This window comes from Triticum urartu, chromosome 7, assembly GCF_003073215.2.
Source record: "Triticum urartu cultivar G1812 chromosome 7, Tu2.1, whole genome shotgun sequence".
Lineage (NCBI taxonomy): Eukaryota > Viridiplantae > Streptophyta > Magnoliopsida > Poales > Poaceae > Triticum > Triticum urartu.
In genome coordinates this window covers 88,383,238-88,401,946 of record NC_053028.1, presented here as the reverse complement: position 1 = coordinate 88,401,946, position 18,709 = coordinate 88,383,238, and the positions used below count along the sequence as shown (strand labels likewise).

At 45.4% G+C, this 18,709-nt stretch overlaps 2 protein-coding genes across 2 annotated transcripts; both read right to left on the bottom strand.

The window, feature by feature from the left end:
• Window positions 1–7,803: 7,803 nt before the first annotated feature.
• Window positions 7,804–11,546, bottom strand: LOC125521430 (codeine O-demethylase-like). The gene is made up of 5 exons (XM_048686486.1): window positions 11,271–11,546; window positions 9,182–9,494; window positions 8,799–9,058; window positions 8,279–8,609; window positions 7,804–8,187 (listed from the first exon to the last, which is right to left on the bottom strand). Exons 1-5 carry the CDS (start codon window positions 11,288–11,290, stop codon window positions 7,939–7,941), a joined length of 1,173 nt encoding a protein of 390 aa, XP_048542443.1. The 5' UTR covers window positions 11,291–11,546; the 3' UTR covers window positions 7,804–7,938.
• Window positions 11,547–11,955: 409 nt separating this feature from the next.
• Window positions 11,956–18,094, bottom strand: LOC125521567 (DNA mismatch repair protein MLH1-like). Its single transcript, XM_048686632.1, has 16 exons — window positions 17,773–18,094; window positions 17,072–17,244; window positions 16,915–16,987; window positions 16,695–16,829; window positions 16,414–16,624; window positions 15,910–16,058; window positions 15,717–15,815; window positions 15,173–15,245; window positions 14,873–15,005; window positions 14,444–14,538; window positions 14,260–14,368; window positions 13,800–13,959; window positions 13,463–13,624; window positions 12,964–13,141; window positions 12,564–12,712; window positions 11,956–12,236 (listed from the first exon to the last, which is right to left on the bottom strand). The coding sequence occupies exons 1-16, from the start codon at window positions 18,001–18,003 to the stop codon at window positions 12,192–12,194; spliced, it is 2,175 nt and encodes a 724-aa protein (XP_048542589.1). The 5' UTR covers window positions 18,004–18,094; the 3' UTR covers window positions 11,956–12,191.
• Between the last annotated feature and the right edge of the window lie 615 nt (window positions 18,095–18,709).

Here is an 18,709-nt window from a genome sequence, read left to right as displayed (position 1 = left end):
TGGGTTGGCGTATTTCGAGATTAGGATTTGTCACTCCGATTGTCGGAGAGGTATCTCTAGGCCCTCTTGGTAATGCACATCACATAAGCCTTGCAAGCATTACAACTAATGAGTTAGTTGCGAGATGATGTATTACGGAATGAGTAAAGAGATTTGCCGGTAACAAGATTGAACTAGGTATTGGATACCGACGATCGAATCTCGGGCAAGTAACATACCGATGCCAAAGGGAACAACGTATGTTGTTATGCGGTCTGACCGATAAAGATCTTCGTAGAATATGTAGGAGCCAATATGGGCATCCAGGTCCCCCTATTGGTTATTGACCAGAGATTTGTCTCAGTCATGTCTACATTGTTCTCGAACCGTAGGGTCCGCACGCTAAACGTTACGATGACAGTTATTATGAGTTTATGCATTTTGATGTACCGAAGTTAGTTCGGAGTCCCGGATGTGATCACGGACATGACGAGGAGTCTCGAAATGGTCGAGACATAAAGATTGATATATTGGACGACTATATTCGGACACCGAAAGGGTTCCGGAGAAGTTCGGATAAAACCGGAGCACCGGGGGGTTACCGGAACCCCCCGGGGGGTTAATGGGCCTCATGGGCCTAATGTGGAGAAGAGGAAGGGGCTGCCAGGGCAGGCCGCGCGCCCCCTCTCCCCCTAGTCCGAATTGGACAAGGAGGGAGGGGCGGCGCCCCCCCTTTCCTTTCTCCCTCCACCTCTCCTAGTTGGACAAGGAAGGGGAGGGGAGTCCTACTCCCGGTAGGGAGTAGGACTCCTCCTGCGCGCCTCCATAGGGCCGGCCGCACCCCCCCTTGGATCCTTTATATACGGGGGCAGGGGGGCACCTCTAGACACACAAGTTGATCCACGTGATCGTTCCTTAGCCGTGTGCGTGCCCCCTGCCACCATATCCACCTCGATCATATCGTTGTAGTGCTTAGGCGAAGCCTGCGTCGGTAGAACATCATCATCGTCACCACGCCATTGTGCTGACGGAACTCATCCCCGAGCTTTGCTGGATCGGAGCCCGGGAGCGTCATCGAGCTGTACGTGTGCTAAGAACTCGGAGGTGCCGGAGTAACGGTGCTTGGATCGGTCGGATCGGGAAGACGTACGACTACTTCCTCTACGTTGCGTCAACGCTTTCGTTGCGGTCTACGAGGTACGTAGACAACACTCTCCCCTCTCGTTGCTATGCATCACCATGATTCTTGCGTGTGCGTAGGAATTTTTTTGAAATTACTACGTTCCCCAACAGTGGCATCGAGCCTAGGTTTTATATGTTGATGTTATATGCACGAGTAGAACACAAGTGAGTTGTGGGCGATATAAGTCATACTGCTTACCAGCATGTCATACTTTGGTTCGGCGGTATTGTTGGACGAAGCGGCCCGACCGAACATTACGCGTACGCTTACGCGAGACCGGTTCTCCCGACGTGCTTTGCACAGAGGTGGCTTGCGGGTGACAGTTTCTCCAACTTTAGTTGAACCGAGTGTGGCTACGCCCGGTCCTTGCGAAGGTTAAAACAGCACCAACTTGACAAACTATCGTTGTGGTTTTGATGCGTAGGTAAGATTGGTTCTTGCTTAAGCCCGTAGCAGCCACGTAAAACTTGCAACAACAAAGTAGAGGACGTCTAACTTGTTTTTGCAGGGCATGTTGTGATGTGATATGGTCAAGACATGATGCTAAATTTTATTGTATGAGATGATCATGTTTTGTAACCGAGTTATCGGCAACTGGCAGGAGCCATATGGTTGTCGCTTTATTGTATGCAATGCAATCGCGATGTAATGCTTTACTTTATTACTAAGCGGTAGTGATAGTCGTAGAAGCATAATAAGCTTGGCGAGACGACAACGATGCTACGATGGAGATCAAGGTGTCGCGCCGGTGACGATGGTGATCATGACGGTGCTTCGGAGATGGAGATCACAAGCACAAGATGATGATGGCCATATCATATCACTTATATTGATTGCATGTGATGTTTATCTTTTATGCATCTTATCTTGCTTTGTTTGACGGTAGCATTTTAAGATGATCTCTCACTAAATTATCAAGAAGTGTTCTCCCTGAGTATGCACCGTTGCGAAAGTTCTTCGTGCTGAGACACCATGTGATGATCGGGTGTGATAGGCTCTACGTTCAAATACAACGGGTGCAAAACAGTTGCACACGCGGAATACTCAGGTTATACTTGACGAGCCAAGCATATACAGATATGGCCTCGTAACACGGAGACCGAAAGGTCGAGCGTGAATCATATAGTAGATATGATCAACATAGTGATGTTCACCGTTGAAACTACTCCATCTCACGTGATGATCGGACATGGTTTAGTTGATTTGGATCACGTGATCACTTAGAGGATTAGAGGGATGTCTATCTAAGTGGGAGTTCTTTAGTAAATTAATTGAACCTTAAATTTATCATGAACTTAGTACCTGATAGTATCTTGCTTGTTTTATGTTGATTGTAGATAGATGGCTCGTGCTGTTGTTCCGTTGAATTTTAATGCGTTCCTTGAGAAAGCAAAGTTGAAAGATGATGGTAGCAATTACACGGACTGGGTCCGTAACTTGAGGATTATCCTCATTGCTGCACAGAAGAATTACGTCCTGGAAGCACCGCTGGGTGCCAGGCCTGCTGCTGGAGCAACACCAGATGTTATGAACGTCTGGCAGAGCAAAGCTGATGACTACTCGATAGTTCAGTGTGCCATGCTTTACGGCTTAGAATCGGGACTTCAACGACGTTTTGAACGTCATGGAGCATATGAGATGTTCCAGGAGTTGAAGTTAATATTTCAAGCAAATGCCCGGATTGAGAGATATGAAGTCTCCAATAAGTTCTATAGCTGCAAGATGGAGGAGAACAGTTCTGTCAGTGAGCATATACTCAAAATGTCTGGGTATAATAATCACTTGATTCAATTGGGAGTTAATCTTCCAGATGATTGCGTCATTGACAGAATTCTCCAATCACTGCCACCAAGCTACAAGAGCTTCGTGATGAACTATAATATGCAAGGGATGAATAGACTATTCCCGAGCTCTTCGCAATGCTGAAAGCTGCGGAGGTAGAAATCAAGAAGGAGCATCAAGTGTTGATGGTCAACAAGACCACTAGTTTCAAGAAAAAGGGCAAAGGGAAGAAGAAGGGGAACTTCAAGAAGAACGGCAAACAAGTTGCTGCTCAAGAGAAGAAACCCAAGTCTGGACCTAAGCCTGAAACTGAGTGCTTCTACTGCAAGCAGACTGGTCACTGGAAGCGGAACTGCCCCAAGTATTTGGCGGATAAGAAGGATGGCAAGGTGAACAAAGGTATATGTGATATACATGTTATTGATGTGTACCTTACTAATGCTCGCAGTAGCACCTGGGTATTTGATACTGGTTCTGTTGCTAATATTTGCAACTCGAAACAGGGACTACGGATTAAGCGAAGATTGGCTAAGGACGAGGTGACGATGCGTGGGAAACGGTTCCAAAGTCGATGTGATCGCGGTCGGCACGCTACCTCTACATCTACCTTCGGGATTAGTATTAGACCTAAATAATTGTTATTTGGTGCCAGCGTTGAGCATGAACATTATATCTGGATCTTGTTTAATGCGAGACGGTTATTCATTTAAATCAGAGAATAATGGTTGTTCTATTTATATGAGTAATATCTTTTATGGTCATGCACCCTTGAAGAGTGGTCTATTCTTATTGAATCTCGATAGTAGTGATACAACATATTCATAATGTTGAAGCCAAAAGATGCAGAGTTGATAATGATAGTGCAACTTATTTGTGGCACTGCCGTTTAGGTCATATCGGTGTAAAGCGCATGAAGAAACTCCATACTGATGGACTTTTGGAACCACTTGATTATGAATCACTTGGTACTTGCGAACCGTGCCTCATGGGCAAGATGACTAAAACACCGTTCTCCGGTACTATGGAGAGAGCAACAGATTTGTTGGAAATCATACATACAGATGTATGTGGTCCGATGAATATTGAGGCTCGTGGCGGATATCGTTATTTTCTCACCTTCACAGATGACTTAAGCAGATATGGGTATATCTACTTAATGAAACATAAGTCTGAAACGTTTGAAAAGTTCAAAGAATTTCAGAGTGAAGTTGAAAATCATCGTAACAAGAAAATAAAGTTTCTACGATCTGATCGTGGAGGAGAATATTTGAGTTACGAGTTTGGTGTACATTTGAAAAATTGTGGAATAGTTTCGCAACTCACGCCACCCGGAACACCACAGCGTAATGGTGTGTCCGAACGTCGTAATCGTACTTTACTAGATATGGTGCGATCTATGATGTCTCTTACTGATTTACCGCTATCGTTTTGGGGATACGCTCTAGAGACGGCCGCATTCACGTTAAATAGGGCACCATCAAAATCCGTTGAGACGACGCCTTATGAACTGTGGTTTGGCAAGAAACCAAAGTTGTCGTTTCTGAAAGTTTGGGGCTGCGATGCTTATGTGAAAAAGCTTCAACCTGATAAGCTCGAACCCAAATCGGAGAAATGTGTCTTCATAGGATATCCAAAGGAAACTATTGGATACACCTTCTATCACAGATCCGAAGGCAAGACTTTTGTTGCTAAATTCGGAAACTTTCTGGAGAAGGAGTTTCTCTCGAAAGAAGTGAGTGGGAGGAAAGTAGAACTTGACGAGGTAACTGTACCTGCTCCCTTATTGGAAAGTAGTGCATCACAGAAAACTGTTTCTCTCAAAAGGAGTTTATGCATTTTGATGTACCGAAGTTAGTTCGGAGTCCCGGATGTGATCACGGACATGACGAGGAGTCTCAAAATGGTCGAGACATAAAGATTGATATATTGGACGACTATATTCGGACACCGGAAGCGTTCCGGGGAAGTTTCGGATAAAACCGGAGCACCGGGGGGTTACCGGAACCCCCCGGGGGGTTAATGGGCCTCATGGGCCTAAAGTGGAGAAAAGGAAGGGGCTGCCAGGGCAGGCCGCGCGCCCCCTCTCCCCCTAGTCCAAATTGGACAAGGAGGGAGGGGCGGCGCCCCCCCCCCTTTTTCCTTCTCTCCTTCCCTCTCTCCTAGTTGGACAAGGAAAGGGAGGGGAGTCCTACTCCCGGTAGGAGTAGGACTCCTCCTGCGCGCCTCCTCTAGGCCGACCGCACCCCCCCCCCTTGGATCCTTTATATACGGAGGCAAGGGGGCACCCTAGAACACACAAGTTGATCTTCGTGATCGTTCCTTAGCCGTGTGCGGTGCCCCCATCCACCATATTCCACCTCGGTCATATCGTTGTAGTGCTTAGGCGAAGCCCTGCGTCGATAGAACATCATCATCGTCACCACGTCGTTGTGCTGACGGAACTCATCCCCGAAGCTTTGCTGGATCGGAGCCCGGGGAGCGTCATCGAGTTGTACGTGTGCTAAGAACTCGGAGGTGCCGGAGTAACGGTGCTTGGATCGGTCGGATCGGGAAGACGTACGACTACTTCCTCTACGTTGCGTCAACGCTTCCGCTTCGGTCTACGAGGGTACGTAGACAACACTCTCCCCTCTCGTTGCTATGCATCACCATGATCTTGCGTGTGCGTAGGAAAAAATTTTGAAATTACTACGTTCCCCAACAGATACGTCTCCGTCGTATCTACTTTTCCAAACACTTTTGCCCTTGTTTTGGACTCTAACTTGTATGATTTGAATGGAACTAACCCGCACTGACGCTGTTTTCAGCAGAATTACCATGATGTTGTTTTATGTGCAGAAAACAAATATTCTCGGAATGACCTGAAACTCCACGAGAGGTCTTAGAAAAAATAATAAAAAATCCTCGCCAAATATGAAGACCAGGGGGCCCACACCCTTTCCACGAGGGTGGGGGGCCCCCCTAGGGCGCGCCCCCTACCTCGTGGGCCCCCTGGATGCCCTCCGATGCCAACTCCAACTCTATAGATTTGCTTTCGGAGAGAAAAAATGAGAGAGAAGAAATCATCGCGTTTTACAATACGGAGTCGCCGCCAAGCCCTAAAACCTCTCGGGAGGGCTGATTTGGAGTCCGTTCGGGGCTCCGGAGAGGGGGATTCGTCGTCGTCGTTATCATCAACCATCCTTCATCACCAATTTCATGATGCTCACCGCCGTGCGTGAGTAATTGCATCGTAGGCTTGCTGGACGGTGATGGGTTGGATGAGATTTATCATGTAATCGAGTTAGTTTTATTAAGGTTTGATCCCTAGTATCCATTATATTCTGAGATTGATGTTGCTATGACTTTGCTATGCTTAATGCTTGTCACTAGGGCCCGAGTGCCATGATTTCAGATCTGAACCTATTATGTTTTCATGAATATATGTGAGTTCTTGATCCTATCTTGCAAGTCTATAGTCACCTACTATGTGTTATGATCCGGCAACCCCGAAGTGACAATAATCGGGACCACTCCCGGTGATGACCATAGTTTGAGGAGTTCATGTATGCACTATGTGCTAATGCTTTGTTCCGGTTCTCTATTAAAAGGAGGCCTTAATATCCCTTAGTTTCCAATAGGACCCCGCTACCACGGGAGGGTAGGACAAAAGATGTCATTCAAGTTCTTTTCCATAAGCACGTATGACTATATACGGAATACATACCTACATTACATTGATGAACTGGAGCTAGTTCTGTGTCACCCTATGTTATGACTGTTACATGATGAACCACATCCGGCATAATTATACATCACTGATCCGGTGCCTACGAGTTTTCCATATACTGGTTCTCGCTTATTTACTTTCCGCTGCTACTGTTACAATCACTATAAAATACCAAAAACATTATTTTTGCTGTCTTTACTTTTGTTGCCGCTACCGCCACTATCATATTACTTTGCTACTAAACATTTTGCTGCAGATACTAAGTTTCCAGGTGTGGTTGAATTGACAACTCAGCTGCTAATATTTGAGAATATTTTTTGGCTCCTCTTGTGTCGAATCAATAAATTTGGGTTGAATACTCTACCCTCGAAAGTTGTTGCAATCCCCTATACTTGTGGGTTATCAGCGACGTACTTCTTTTGTGGCATGGCGGCCAGCTGGGAGGCGAGCGGGAGGGAGATTGGGGGGAGGAAGAAAGAGTATGGGAGGGAAGTGGGGGAAAAGCGGGAAGAAACGGCGGGAAGAGGCGCTCGACTCGCCGACAGGGCGGACCCACGCGCCCTTTTCGCTTGTGCCGGCGCCCCAGGCGCCCCCCAGGGCGCCAGGTTCGGTCTGGGTCCGCCGGCACCAGTTTCGGCCCGAGCCCGCGAAAAACGGGCTTCTAGGGGCGCGACTGGGCCGTTTTTTCGGCACCGGCGCGGCAAAAACGCCTAAGAAGGGCCTGTTGGGGGCGCGGCTGGAGATGCTCTTAATATTCATATATTACCCCTTAACGAAAATTTTACATCGTGACACCGAATTCCTGAAGTTGGCAAAAGGTGACATCCATGGAGTACACCATGCCAACATGTCTTGTCAGTTTCACGCAACATGACAGTGACTCTAGTGCTGACATTTTTACATCCTAAAAATCATTTTTTTTACCATGTAATGGGGATATGGTTTATGCATTTTGAAATAAAAGCCAGTGGCGGTGCCAGGAATTCATTCATGTGTAGTCAATTCAAACTTGTGTAGTCATATGTATGTACTTGTGATTTTCTCTACATGATATATACTCATTGTATGATGTTCTTGCCAAAAAGCTGTGTAGTCATTTGACTGCACAGCTCATGCATGGCTTCACCACTGATAAAAGCTACGGAGTATATAAGAAGGAACGGCGGAGACACTTGAGCAGATAAGAGAATATGAAAGTGCTCAGAGAGCATGTTACTACAAACCAAACAGCCATCAATTATTTACTTTCCATGGGTACTGTAGCATGGAGCTACAGTCATCTTACTTAGATCTTCAGTGCATCGGCAATTCTTGGTCCTCGGCCTCCAGCGTAATGTTCATGGTGCAACACTAACAAGTCCTTGGCCTTCATTTTCCTGTATTGTGCCGGTTGCTCCACACTTAACAGATGAGCTATCGGCCCGATCTCTTGCTCGGGATCCACACCATAGAACATGGCCACTGATATCCTCTCTTTATCGGCATTAGTCACAACTCTATGCATTGGCCCCCTGAAGATCCCGTTGGTCATTATCTGCACGAGCCACGAGAAATGGTCAGGCAAAGTCATCAAGAAACAGGAACTTCATATGGGAGAAAATTACTGGAGGTTCAGAGATGGTCACCTCCATTGTAAGACCAATGTTGATCAGCAAGGTGTGGTCACACGCAGCTGGAACATTGTACCAGGTTCCATCTCTAAGATATTGCAGCCCCGCGACATCTTTGTCCATGAGGAGAACCGTGAGAGCAGGGAAATCGGCGTGAGGCTTGATGCCCAGGACAAGATCAGGTCTTGGACATGGAGGGAAGTGGTTGAATCTAGCAAAAGTGGGGGCGTTGCTGTTAAATTGATTACCAAGGCAGTCTTCATCAAGCTTCAAAATCTTGGCCATTGCCCGAAGGATGTCGCTTTTGATTCTCTTGCACTTCAATGCATACTCATGTAGATTATCCCTGCCAATAACACGCAAATAGTCCAGTTAATTACTAATGTCGATTTTATTTCTGTAGCTCATGACTCCATGTCAGTCTACATCACTCAAGACATAAATAAGCAAAGGAAGTCTTTTCTACAAAACAGAGAACAACGAAAGATCCGTTTAAACAAAAGTACCAGAAAATATTGTATCCCTGATAGATTACCTGAAAGATTTGGGATGTGTAGGCCAATGGGCAAGGTTTCTCCCACCCTCTGGCTCAACTCTAAGGTGCAGTCGATCAGACCAGTCCAATCTCTGATCTTGAGTCCTCACCTGGTCATTTCCATACCCTTCTACCTGGAAATGCTTGCCATCTATCAGGTTGCTGCATTTCTTCTTCTCTTCGAGCGGCAGGTGAAAAAATTCCCTTGATGCGCTCATCACAGAATCCATCATAGAGGCCTCCATTCCATGGTTAGAAATCTGGTCACATAGGCTGATGCGTGTTACAGAAATATAGCAAATGCACCATGAACGAAAAATGCAAAAAAAGAGAGTAAATCTTAGGAACAAGAAATTCGAGAACGGAGTAATAAAGAAACTCACCTGGAAGAATCCCCAGGTCTTCAGCGCCGACAGCAGCTTGGCGGCTTCCTCAGGATCGTTGGATGCAGACAGCAGGCCAAGATCGATTGTTGGGACGGGCTCCGGCATCTCGGCACCAGCAAGGTTGCCACCAAGCAGTTCTTGCTCTCTGAGCAAGTACTGGCTCGGTGGTTCTTGCATGTTGGCAGCCAGTTGCTGCACTGAATTCGGCAGCCTCCATGACTCATCAGCCATTGGAGTTCTTGGATATTTCTCTGCTGATCCTGGTGCTCTGTCTCCTTGGTTGTTGGCTCTCTTCAAGGAAGATGTTGCCCTACGCAAGATGTAGTTGCCTTCGTCTCAGTCCCATCTCACTACACATTGTCATCAATAAGTAAGGAGAGTCACCAACCACTACAACAAACACCAAAAAGATCAGAGTGATGATGGCTACTCCTTTTTTCTCAAGAAGAAACCTAATAAGCCAAAACAAACTATATAAGAAGACAAGCAGGGGGGACAGAGATAACTTGGCATGTGTTGGCATGCATTACTCTGATTCACAAGTTTGTAATTTTCACTAATTGCCAATTGGTAGTTGGTGACTGGCGTACAGGAGCCACCAAGCCAGTATGTGGTTCCTGAGCAAGACCGCCTTTACGTGGCCTGTTCCGAGATGCCTGAGCTGATCCCAATCATTGAACTCAGCAGTCTGACTGCCCCTGGTAACAGCCCTGATGATGAGGCTGTAAAGATGCAGTACGCCTTGGAGAACTGGGGCCTCTTCCTATTAAGTTTGTCCTGATCAATTCTTTATGTTATTTTTGATCAGTCGGATAGAGTTGTGATTGATCTTTATCTATTCTGGTGGACATGGAATAGAGCCAAATTTTCTCGGTGAGATGATGAAACTGTCGCAAGCTCTCACTGGAAGAAAAGCAGAAGTACGGGAACGACATAGTCGTATCAGAGAAGCAGACCCTGGACTGGTGGTGACCGGCTGTACCTCTAGCCGAACCGGAGTCCCGGACAATCTACCACACATCCTCCTTTCAGGTACCTTTAAGGCCTTTAACAGGAATCCAGGATCAATACACATGATTTAAAAAGTTTACTAATGAGTAGCCATTGAATAATTCTGATCACTCAGTTTTCTTCAGAAATGCTCTGTGTGAGTACACAGTCAGGTGAAGGGAGATTGCCAGCCTTGTCCTCAAGCACCTGCCCGAGATGCTTGATTTACATGAGGATCAGGCCCAGTTTTCAATCGTCATCGATTGAAGAGAATGCCATCACCCTTACTGTCCCAAGCCGGACCAAGTCTTAGGCCTGAAGCCCCACACTGATGCCACTGTGAATCTGTGATCACAGTTGTGTTTATCGATGATAACGTCAGTGGGCTCCAAGTGCAGGAAAATGGCTTCTGGTACAAAGTGCAAATAGTTCCGAATGCATTACTTGCGAACACAGGAGATACAATGGAGGTACGTGTGTGTGCAGGAAGTTTCTTTCAACAATCTGTTCTTCCTTGCAGAAATGGTTTATGTTTAAACTTTCTGATTAGAATGTGCTATATACTGATACTTTTGTGTCATCGTATGCCATGAGCAGAGCAGGCCACTTCATCTCTTTCAGCTCAAGTGTTACCCCCTTGCTCTACATTATCTTCTTACTGTGTTAAGTTTCTGCTTCAGAAAGCTGCTGTACTTCCGATTCTGTCTATTGTCTTCCTTAATTTTCTCCTATTATCGGAAGTGACTGATAGCTGGTCTATTTGTTGATGGCCATGCTGACTAAGTAAACACAGCTGCTAAATGTAATAAATTGCATGAGAATGAATTCAGCGTCAGTCGATTCTGCACAGAGCACAGAAGCGACAACGGGAAAGCCGTGGCCGTGGGTGGGGAGGGGGATGAAGGGGGGGTTAAAGGGACGGCCGTGGCGGTGGAGGCGCGGCAGCGACGCCGGCCGAGGGTGACCGAGGACGGCGGTTGCCGGTGGCTGCGAGCGGGTCGACAGTAGAGGAGGCTGCTGACAACAGGGACGAAGGGGAAAATTGACTCATCCCAATCTAGGCAACTGATAGTGTTAAATCAAGCTCGATCCATACCTCAGGGAGTCCCCCCGCATGGAGGGGGGCGTTTCCTCGGCGAGTCCGGCGGCAGGCTCTCCTCGGCCGCCCCCCGCCTCGGTTCCCGGCGATCCCTGCACCGCGCCTCCGCTCGACTTCGCCGGACGGCAGTGGGCGCAGTGGACAGGACGACCAACAGTCCAACACAGAGCACAACGGGGGAGAAACGGGTTTGCTGTCGCCGACCTCTACGGGCGGATCGGCCCCTGGGCAGCTGGACCGGCTGCTACGAGCTGAATCCGGCCCACGACGAAAGTTTCGACAGCCCCCGGTATATGGATGGGGATGGGGTAAAGGCAGAGAGGGGGGACGGCACGGGGCGTGGGGTTTCCCTCCGGGCCCACCCGCAGGGACACATGGCAGCCCAGTTTTTTCCCTCTTATTACACAAGGGAGGGTTTTTTTCAAAAAATAAAAGGGAGGCTTTTTCTTGCAGAATTTTAGTACTCCGGGCAAAATTTATGGAAATTTTGAAAACGTCGGTTCAAATTTGTTTTAATTTTAGAAAAATGGTTGCCATGCTCAAAACAGGGCTTCACCGGAAACCGCACCGGCCTGCGTACTCTTTGATTTTTGTAGAATCTTTCGAGGAAAAAAGCCCGCGGCGACGGCTTCGGTTGCGCGATCATTGTAAGAGGGCATGGCATATTTACCAGCACGGTTACTTAAGGGAAACATCAGCACTGCGTAGCAAAGCCAACATATTTGGTACTCAATTCCAGAGCTGGAGTCAACAAATTTTGCTCATTCTTCAAATATTTACAGCGCTACCAACAACAACAACAAAAAAACAGTGGCACCGTTATGTACGCAAGTCCGTCCCAGAAGGAACAAGCAAAGGCGTCGGTCGCACTCTCCCTTCCTTCTCTACATATCGTGCGACCGGCTGCCTTTGTGTCGGCTAGCATCTCTCGAAGATCTTGTAAAGCTTGTCTAGAGAAGCAATCTGCATAGGTTCAAAATTACAGCTCAATATCAGTGTGTTGATGCCGCGTCATCTATAAAAAAAAAAGGTATTTCACACACTTCTAGTGGTTGCACTTGAAGCCAGGCCATTCTTTTTTATTACTCGCTGTCGAAAGTTGGACTGCCTATGTTGGTATGCCTACTCGGAACAATGTCGCGTGTAATGTGGCTTGGTGATTGTTTGGGGAAAAAAATACATTGAGCAGTGTAAATAGACAGGAGTGCAGTGACAGGCTATGGTGCGAGCATAAGCAGATGACTGAAGCACCAAACATAAAGGACAACTGAAGCGGGGTGGGGAGGGAACCTGGACGAATGTTCCGTCTGTTGCCATCGACTTAGGGGGCTTGAGGAAAAGTCGCATGGACGGGAACAAGACGTGCTGGATGGTCCACTCGCGTTGAGCCCATGCCGCCTCTGCTTCCGCAAGCAGCTCTTGGTCGATGTCATCTTCCTCTGTAATGCAATATATGTTTAGCCCCAATGGCAATTAACTCTGAATGAATATCTAGCTGCAGCATCATATATAATGGATATATTCTTTAGTATGTCTATTTCAGTGTCATGTCATCTTGGCGGTTAATGGGAAGCGAAGTGGGAGAAACTGCGGATTCTGTTACCTACTAGGGTGTAACACTAAGCATATATGTTCTTCATGCACTTTAATGGGTATACAACTATAGAATACAGATACCCAACAAGCTCACCTGTACTTGTTAAATCGTTATCAGCCTGCCCAGCACTTTCCATGGAATCTTTATTTTTCTTGTATAATCGAATGCCTTTGCCAGATGGATTTGGAAGGATGGGAGGATGAAGCGCATAGAAGTTTCCAATAGCAGCTGCTGCCGTTCTGAAGCACTCTTTCTCAACGTCCCAGGCAATCTATTATAAGATGGTAATCACTAAAAATCAGGACTGCCAGTTTGCATAACTAAAGTAAAATCTGAAACAAAATATATCATAAAGCAACAACTCCCGGAAATGGAATTCCGAAACAACTTAAAATATGAATAAGAAACAGAAGTTACTCGCGGCCAGCTAGCTGCCATATCTACATGAAACACCGAAATTAAATTTTGAACACGATATCAGCCTGAAAACCTACTTGCCATCGCCTCAGCAGGGAATGGATAATCAAATATCATGACCAAATTTAAAATACCATATGTAATGAACGCAACAGCATAATAAAAGGAAACCTACATCATTTCCTAGAGTCAACATGAACTCTGGAAGGCGATCCATATCAGGGGTGTACTGATCAAGTACAACAGGAAGTCTGGTCAGGTTGCCACCTTGATCAATGTGAATAGAGAAGTACTCATTAATCATCTCAGCATTTTCTTTTAGTATCTCAGTGTTCACCTGCAAACAAGCACTATCTTCATCAACAGAGCGATGCTACATGAATCAAACGATTGAGCCGTATTACAAGAATCAAGAAACAGAAACAATATGCAGGTGGACAAATAAAAAACTTACATCTGTTCTATCACCTACAAGATCAACTATGACTCGAGGAATTAAGAAAATAACTTACTTCTGCAATTTCTAGTTTCTCCTTCTCATTTACATCACTCATTGACTCGTCATCTTTCAGTGCCATTGTCAGCAACTCCAGAAGCGGAGCAGGTTCACTGAGCTGTATAGCATTGAAGTTCCCAAAACGGCACAAGGCTTGTTGGTACATGAGTTCTTTGCTGCATCACAAGCTGAATCATCAATATCACATAGTACAGAAAAGAAAACAATGCAATATTTGGAAGAGGTGCTTATTAGGCATTCAACTGGATGTGATATGAATGGATAGCAGTTTGATGGTGGTGTGCGCAAGCAATATTGTTTGTGTGCACATGCATTTGCAAATATGTACAGGTAACTGGGGTATCGGTTACCTTCAAAGAGCTATGTCAGATATTAGAAGAAAAAATCTAGCTTAAATAAGAGATATAAGGCATGGAAGAGTAAGACTAGTCATCAATGTAATGTATAGAGTTTACCTAACATTTACCACATTGACAAGGTATAAGAGGGTATTGTGTTGTATCAAAGCGAAAACTTCATCGGCAACTCCAACATATGTGCAATTCTTAACAATATCGAAAAGGCCTAGCAGAAATACATAAATCATCAGTCTACAAAAATGGAGACAGATTCAGACATCACAGGTTAAGATGAGCTCACCAGGATGTAAGTTAGAATCTATTTCTGTAACAAGCTCATGGCGACTGGACAAATCACTAGCATCTTTTGGATTTCTTCTTGATCTTACAATATTTCTTGGAAACCATATACAAACAGAAGAAAAAAATCAGCCACAGTAAAAAAAATAGCGAATCACTGTACTCCCTTCTTCAAATAGAATTTATGAATTGGCAACCAATGTAGAAAAAGGTCCAGCACTCGCAACTTAACCAGAGTTATAGACTTGTAGCATGTAAACAGCATGAATCATTAAATCCTCACATGAGGAAAGGCAAACAACAGGTACTTGGTGCACAATTTGATGCGCATGCAGAAAAAATTCAGGGAGCACAAACAGATGACCAAATAAGACAGCATAAAAAATACAGAAAGTGGTGACCGGTGTCAACTTGCTAATGAAGATCATACCTTACGGCAACAAGGTCAGATTTCTTTTCAAGATTTGAAGTTTGACCTTGCCAATAGGTGTGCAACCTTCCAGATGGATCGCGTGGATCTGTTCTGACCATTTGGCTCACAGGAATCTTTTGAGATTTTTCTCCTACAGTATAATATAATTATACTAAAGATTATTCGCTGGATGGTGGTGGTTTCACACGCCCTTTACTAGATAGCTCAATAATACAGAGTTAAGTAATGTGATGTAGCAGTATAGTGTACTTATGAAACATTTTAGCTTGAAATATGCATATGGTATATGCTACATACCAGTAGGCGTGCTGACTTCGGTACCCTTGTCCTTTCGTGTGTTAGCTTGAGTAAGTGCTGAAGAGTTTAGTGCCTGCAATTCACATGGAACAAGCATCACTAATGTGCACAAAAGTTTACATCAAAATATAAAATACACATGCACATAGTTTTTATAACTGAGATAGCTAAAGTTCATCTGCAAATTAAATTTCTTTTAATTTGCATTCAAAGAGCCAAATAATATAACAATCTACTCTGAAGGGGCAAGTTTTTGATAAGTCAATTTCCCAGGAGAGCAAGTTTTTGAGAAAATGACAACATACGAATTTCAGCATGACTTTCTGCAAGTGTTTATGTATATTTGAAAATTGATGCACTATGCAACTGGTAGTAGCTTTTGAACAGATACACTGTCTCTAAAGATAGAGGTAAGCAACCATATGAACACTTAAAAACTGATCTCCAGCAACTGTCGCACCATATCAACTGTGATGAGTCATGAGACACAACAATAACAGACCAAGTATCTGTGAGTTTATGTAAGCATGAACATATGAATAACCTGAGTTTGGAATATCCTTGTGTTATTACAGTTCATCAGTTTTTCCTCGATGGCATCTTTAATTTTTTCAATAATGCGCTCTTGATTTAAGAGGCTAACCTGCAAGACAGAAGGAATCACTGAAATCATTTGTTCTCTAATTGAAAAATTGCAGAGATGTTGGACACCAGGCTCAGATTTTGCCAAAAAATACCTCCTTTTTGGTTGGATGTATATTGACATCCACGTGTTCTGGTGGAAGATTGATGGACATGTATATGAAGGGTTTGGATGCTTGAGGCAGTATTGCAGAGTACACGAATTCAGTAGCTCTTTTCAAAGAAGTGCAGTCTACAAGTCTATCTGAAGAGGAGATATGGACAGTTATAGGATAAAGCAAACAAGGAACAGCCATGATAATAGAGAAACAATACATTACTAATTCACTGACAGAAAATACATGACAGTTCAATCACAGTGGATGCATCATTTAAAACTTTGTTGGTCTTACAAAATTATTCTTTTAAAGATATCCCCTTGTTCATCGAAAATATGTGAACAAGATGTGGCCAGATTACTCTGATCAGAGTTACATGGCACCTTAACATGAGTATTTACATGGGCATCGCAATACATTTTTAGTGCATATGTAATCAACTGAATTTACTTACGGAGGAAAAGGCTCTAAAAAATTACTAGTGCCTTGTAATTTGTATACCATTTATGAAAAGAATCATAGTAGTCTTTTTTGCCACATAATTTGCATTTGAGATGAAACCATCCATCTTGAATATTTCATCTACAGCATTCTCATCTGAAACCTGTATTTCCATCAGATCACGAACAACCGAAGCCCCATAGACATTCCTAATAGCATCTAGCCTTGAAGATGTGGTCCCACTGTGAACATCTGCTCTATTGGCTCCATGCTGTGACAGAGGAGGAGGCAAATGTCACCTTCTTAAAACTCATGAGAAAACAATAGACAGCTATATTTACCTTTCTACAAGAGAGGTTCACATTGATGTGATGGACTGCAAATCGACTGATGAAGTCCACTATCTTTGGATAGTCGTCATTGGAGTTCTGCAGTGTTTTCCTACGAGCTACCATATTGTAGAATAAATTTTCAACCTGCATATTAAGATTTTTTTTTTCTTGTAAAAATCGCAATAAATATCCAATAGAGCAATAGTACTATGCAAAGTTGCAAACTCACCATGACTTGAGTTCCTTTAACCGCAGCGCAGGGCTTCGGGTCATTCTCCATTACTCCATCCCTATAAGAAACTCTGACAAGAAAACATGATAATAACAATCATTAACAAACGACTCTAGAGTCAAGCAGAAGGATTTAAAGTTGCTCATGGACTGACCTGTAGCCATGCAGTTGGCCTTCTGTTATTGTTGTCACCGTAACATGGCCAACATAAGTCATACTGGCCAAAGCCTCCCCTCTGAACCCCATGGACTTTATTGTTTGTAGGTCCTCATATGCAGACAACTTTGAGGTAGTATGCCTCTCACACAATATTGGCAAGTCCTCACACTGTGAAAGTTTACCAAGTTAGCTGACAAAATGGTATGGGATGCTCAATAAATATTCTGAATATGACCAACTCTTCAAATACCCAACAATCAATACTGTAATCATATAGTAGTACCCTGCAGACGCCTAGGCCCTCCCCCTTTATAGCACAAGACAAGCCCAGTTCGTAGTATCATAGACAACTACATGCTGCCTAAGACAATTAGCACTAAAAATCTCAAATGGCCTGTTAGTATAGGTGTGCCCTCATTTGCCCATGGCATAGCAGCCCCTATGCAGTTTTTTACTGCCCGAGTCAGAACAAACAGACACAGATCCAGTGCAGAAAATCGCCAATACCAAAATTGCCAATCATCCGCCTACATGGCCCTGTACGCACTAAGGATTAACAGCTCGTAATCAACAGAAATCACGGTTAACAACTCGCATTTGAAGGATTTTGGCACTAGCAGGCGCCCGCGGAAGCAGCAAGGGTTCAGGGGGTGGGGGGATTGGGTCCGGGGTTTAGGGTTTAGGAAGCGAGCGTACCCGGATGCCGTGGCCGTCGTCGGAGACCTGGATGAGCTTGAGGCCGCCGTCCTTGACGGTGACGGAGACGGTGGAGGCGCCGGCGTCGATGCTGTTCTCGACGAGCTCCTTCACCGCCGACGACGGCCGCTGGATCACCTCCCCTGCGGCGATGCGGTTCACCACCGACTCCTCCAGCCGCCGGATGCGGGGCGGGGCCCCGCCGCGCGGCGCCGGGTCGTCGGCCTCCATGGCCGCCGCGGGCCGAGGAGGTGGGGAATGGGGAGGGGAGGGAGGTTCCGCCGATTTTGGTATTCGCGCGCGCGACACTGATTATTGCTCGCCTTATTTCGGTATTCTTTCTGCATCATAATCATCGATTCGTTATACTCCCACCATCTCAACTTTTCATCTAGACCGCAAGATTTTCATCCAAGAGCCCAAAACAGATCCGCACTATTCATCTTCTTCCTACCTTCCTTCTTCCTTCTCACACTCGCCCCCAGCATGTCCTGCCCCAACCGCCGGACTCCACCACCTGCGGCTGGCGCGCACTACCGCGCACCGCCTTGCCTCCCCGCCCTTCCCTCAACCTCCCCCACTGTCGTTGTTGGCCATCCCTCTAAGTGTCGCATCGGTGAACAATTCCGGCGATCCCCTTGCACCCACGCACCCCTAAGATAGATAGCGAGCTTGCTACTTCCAGGCGAACCTGCACCTCCACATCTCTAAGAGAGAGAGTGGGGCTTCTACTTTTTCGGACAGGTTGCTTCTTCTCCGACGAGGTCCGGCCTCCGCATATCGCGCTCGGGGGGGGAGGAAAAAGTGGTTGGTGCCAACAAAAAATTCAAGCAGCTGAGGTTTAACAAAACGATAGTTTAATGGTTTAGTTTCTTTCTTGTAACCATTGTTTGCAATTTATAAAGCAGCCATGAAAACGTTCCCTCAAACAAAAATT

Bases quoted from the DNA above. Each gene is read 5' to 3' on its own strand.
- LOC125521567 (XM_048686632.1), bottom strand. From the start codon at position 18,003: ATGGAGGCCGACGACCCGGCGCCGCGCGGCGGGGCCCCGCCCCGCATC. The intron at 15,006-15,172 runs GTATGTAGCATA...ATTATACTGTAG, and splicing joins CGAAGTCAGCACGCCTACTG to GAGAAAAATCTCAAAAGATT. The intron at 14,539-14,872 runs GTATGATCTTCA...ATGGTTTCCAAG, and splicing joins TCTGACCTTGTTGCCGTAAG to AAATATTGTAAGATCAAGAA.
- LOC125521430 (XM_048686486.1), bottom strand. From the start codon at position 11,290: ATGCGGGGGGACTCCCTGAG. The intron at 9,059-9,181 runs GTGAGTTTCTTT...CTATGTGACCAG, and splicing joins AGACCTGGGGATTCTTCCAG to ATTTCTAACCATGGAATGGA. The intron at 8,610-8,798 runs GTAATCTATCAG...TGTTATTGGCAG, and splicing joins ACACATCCCAAATCTTTCAG to GGATAATCTACATGAGTATG.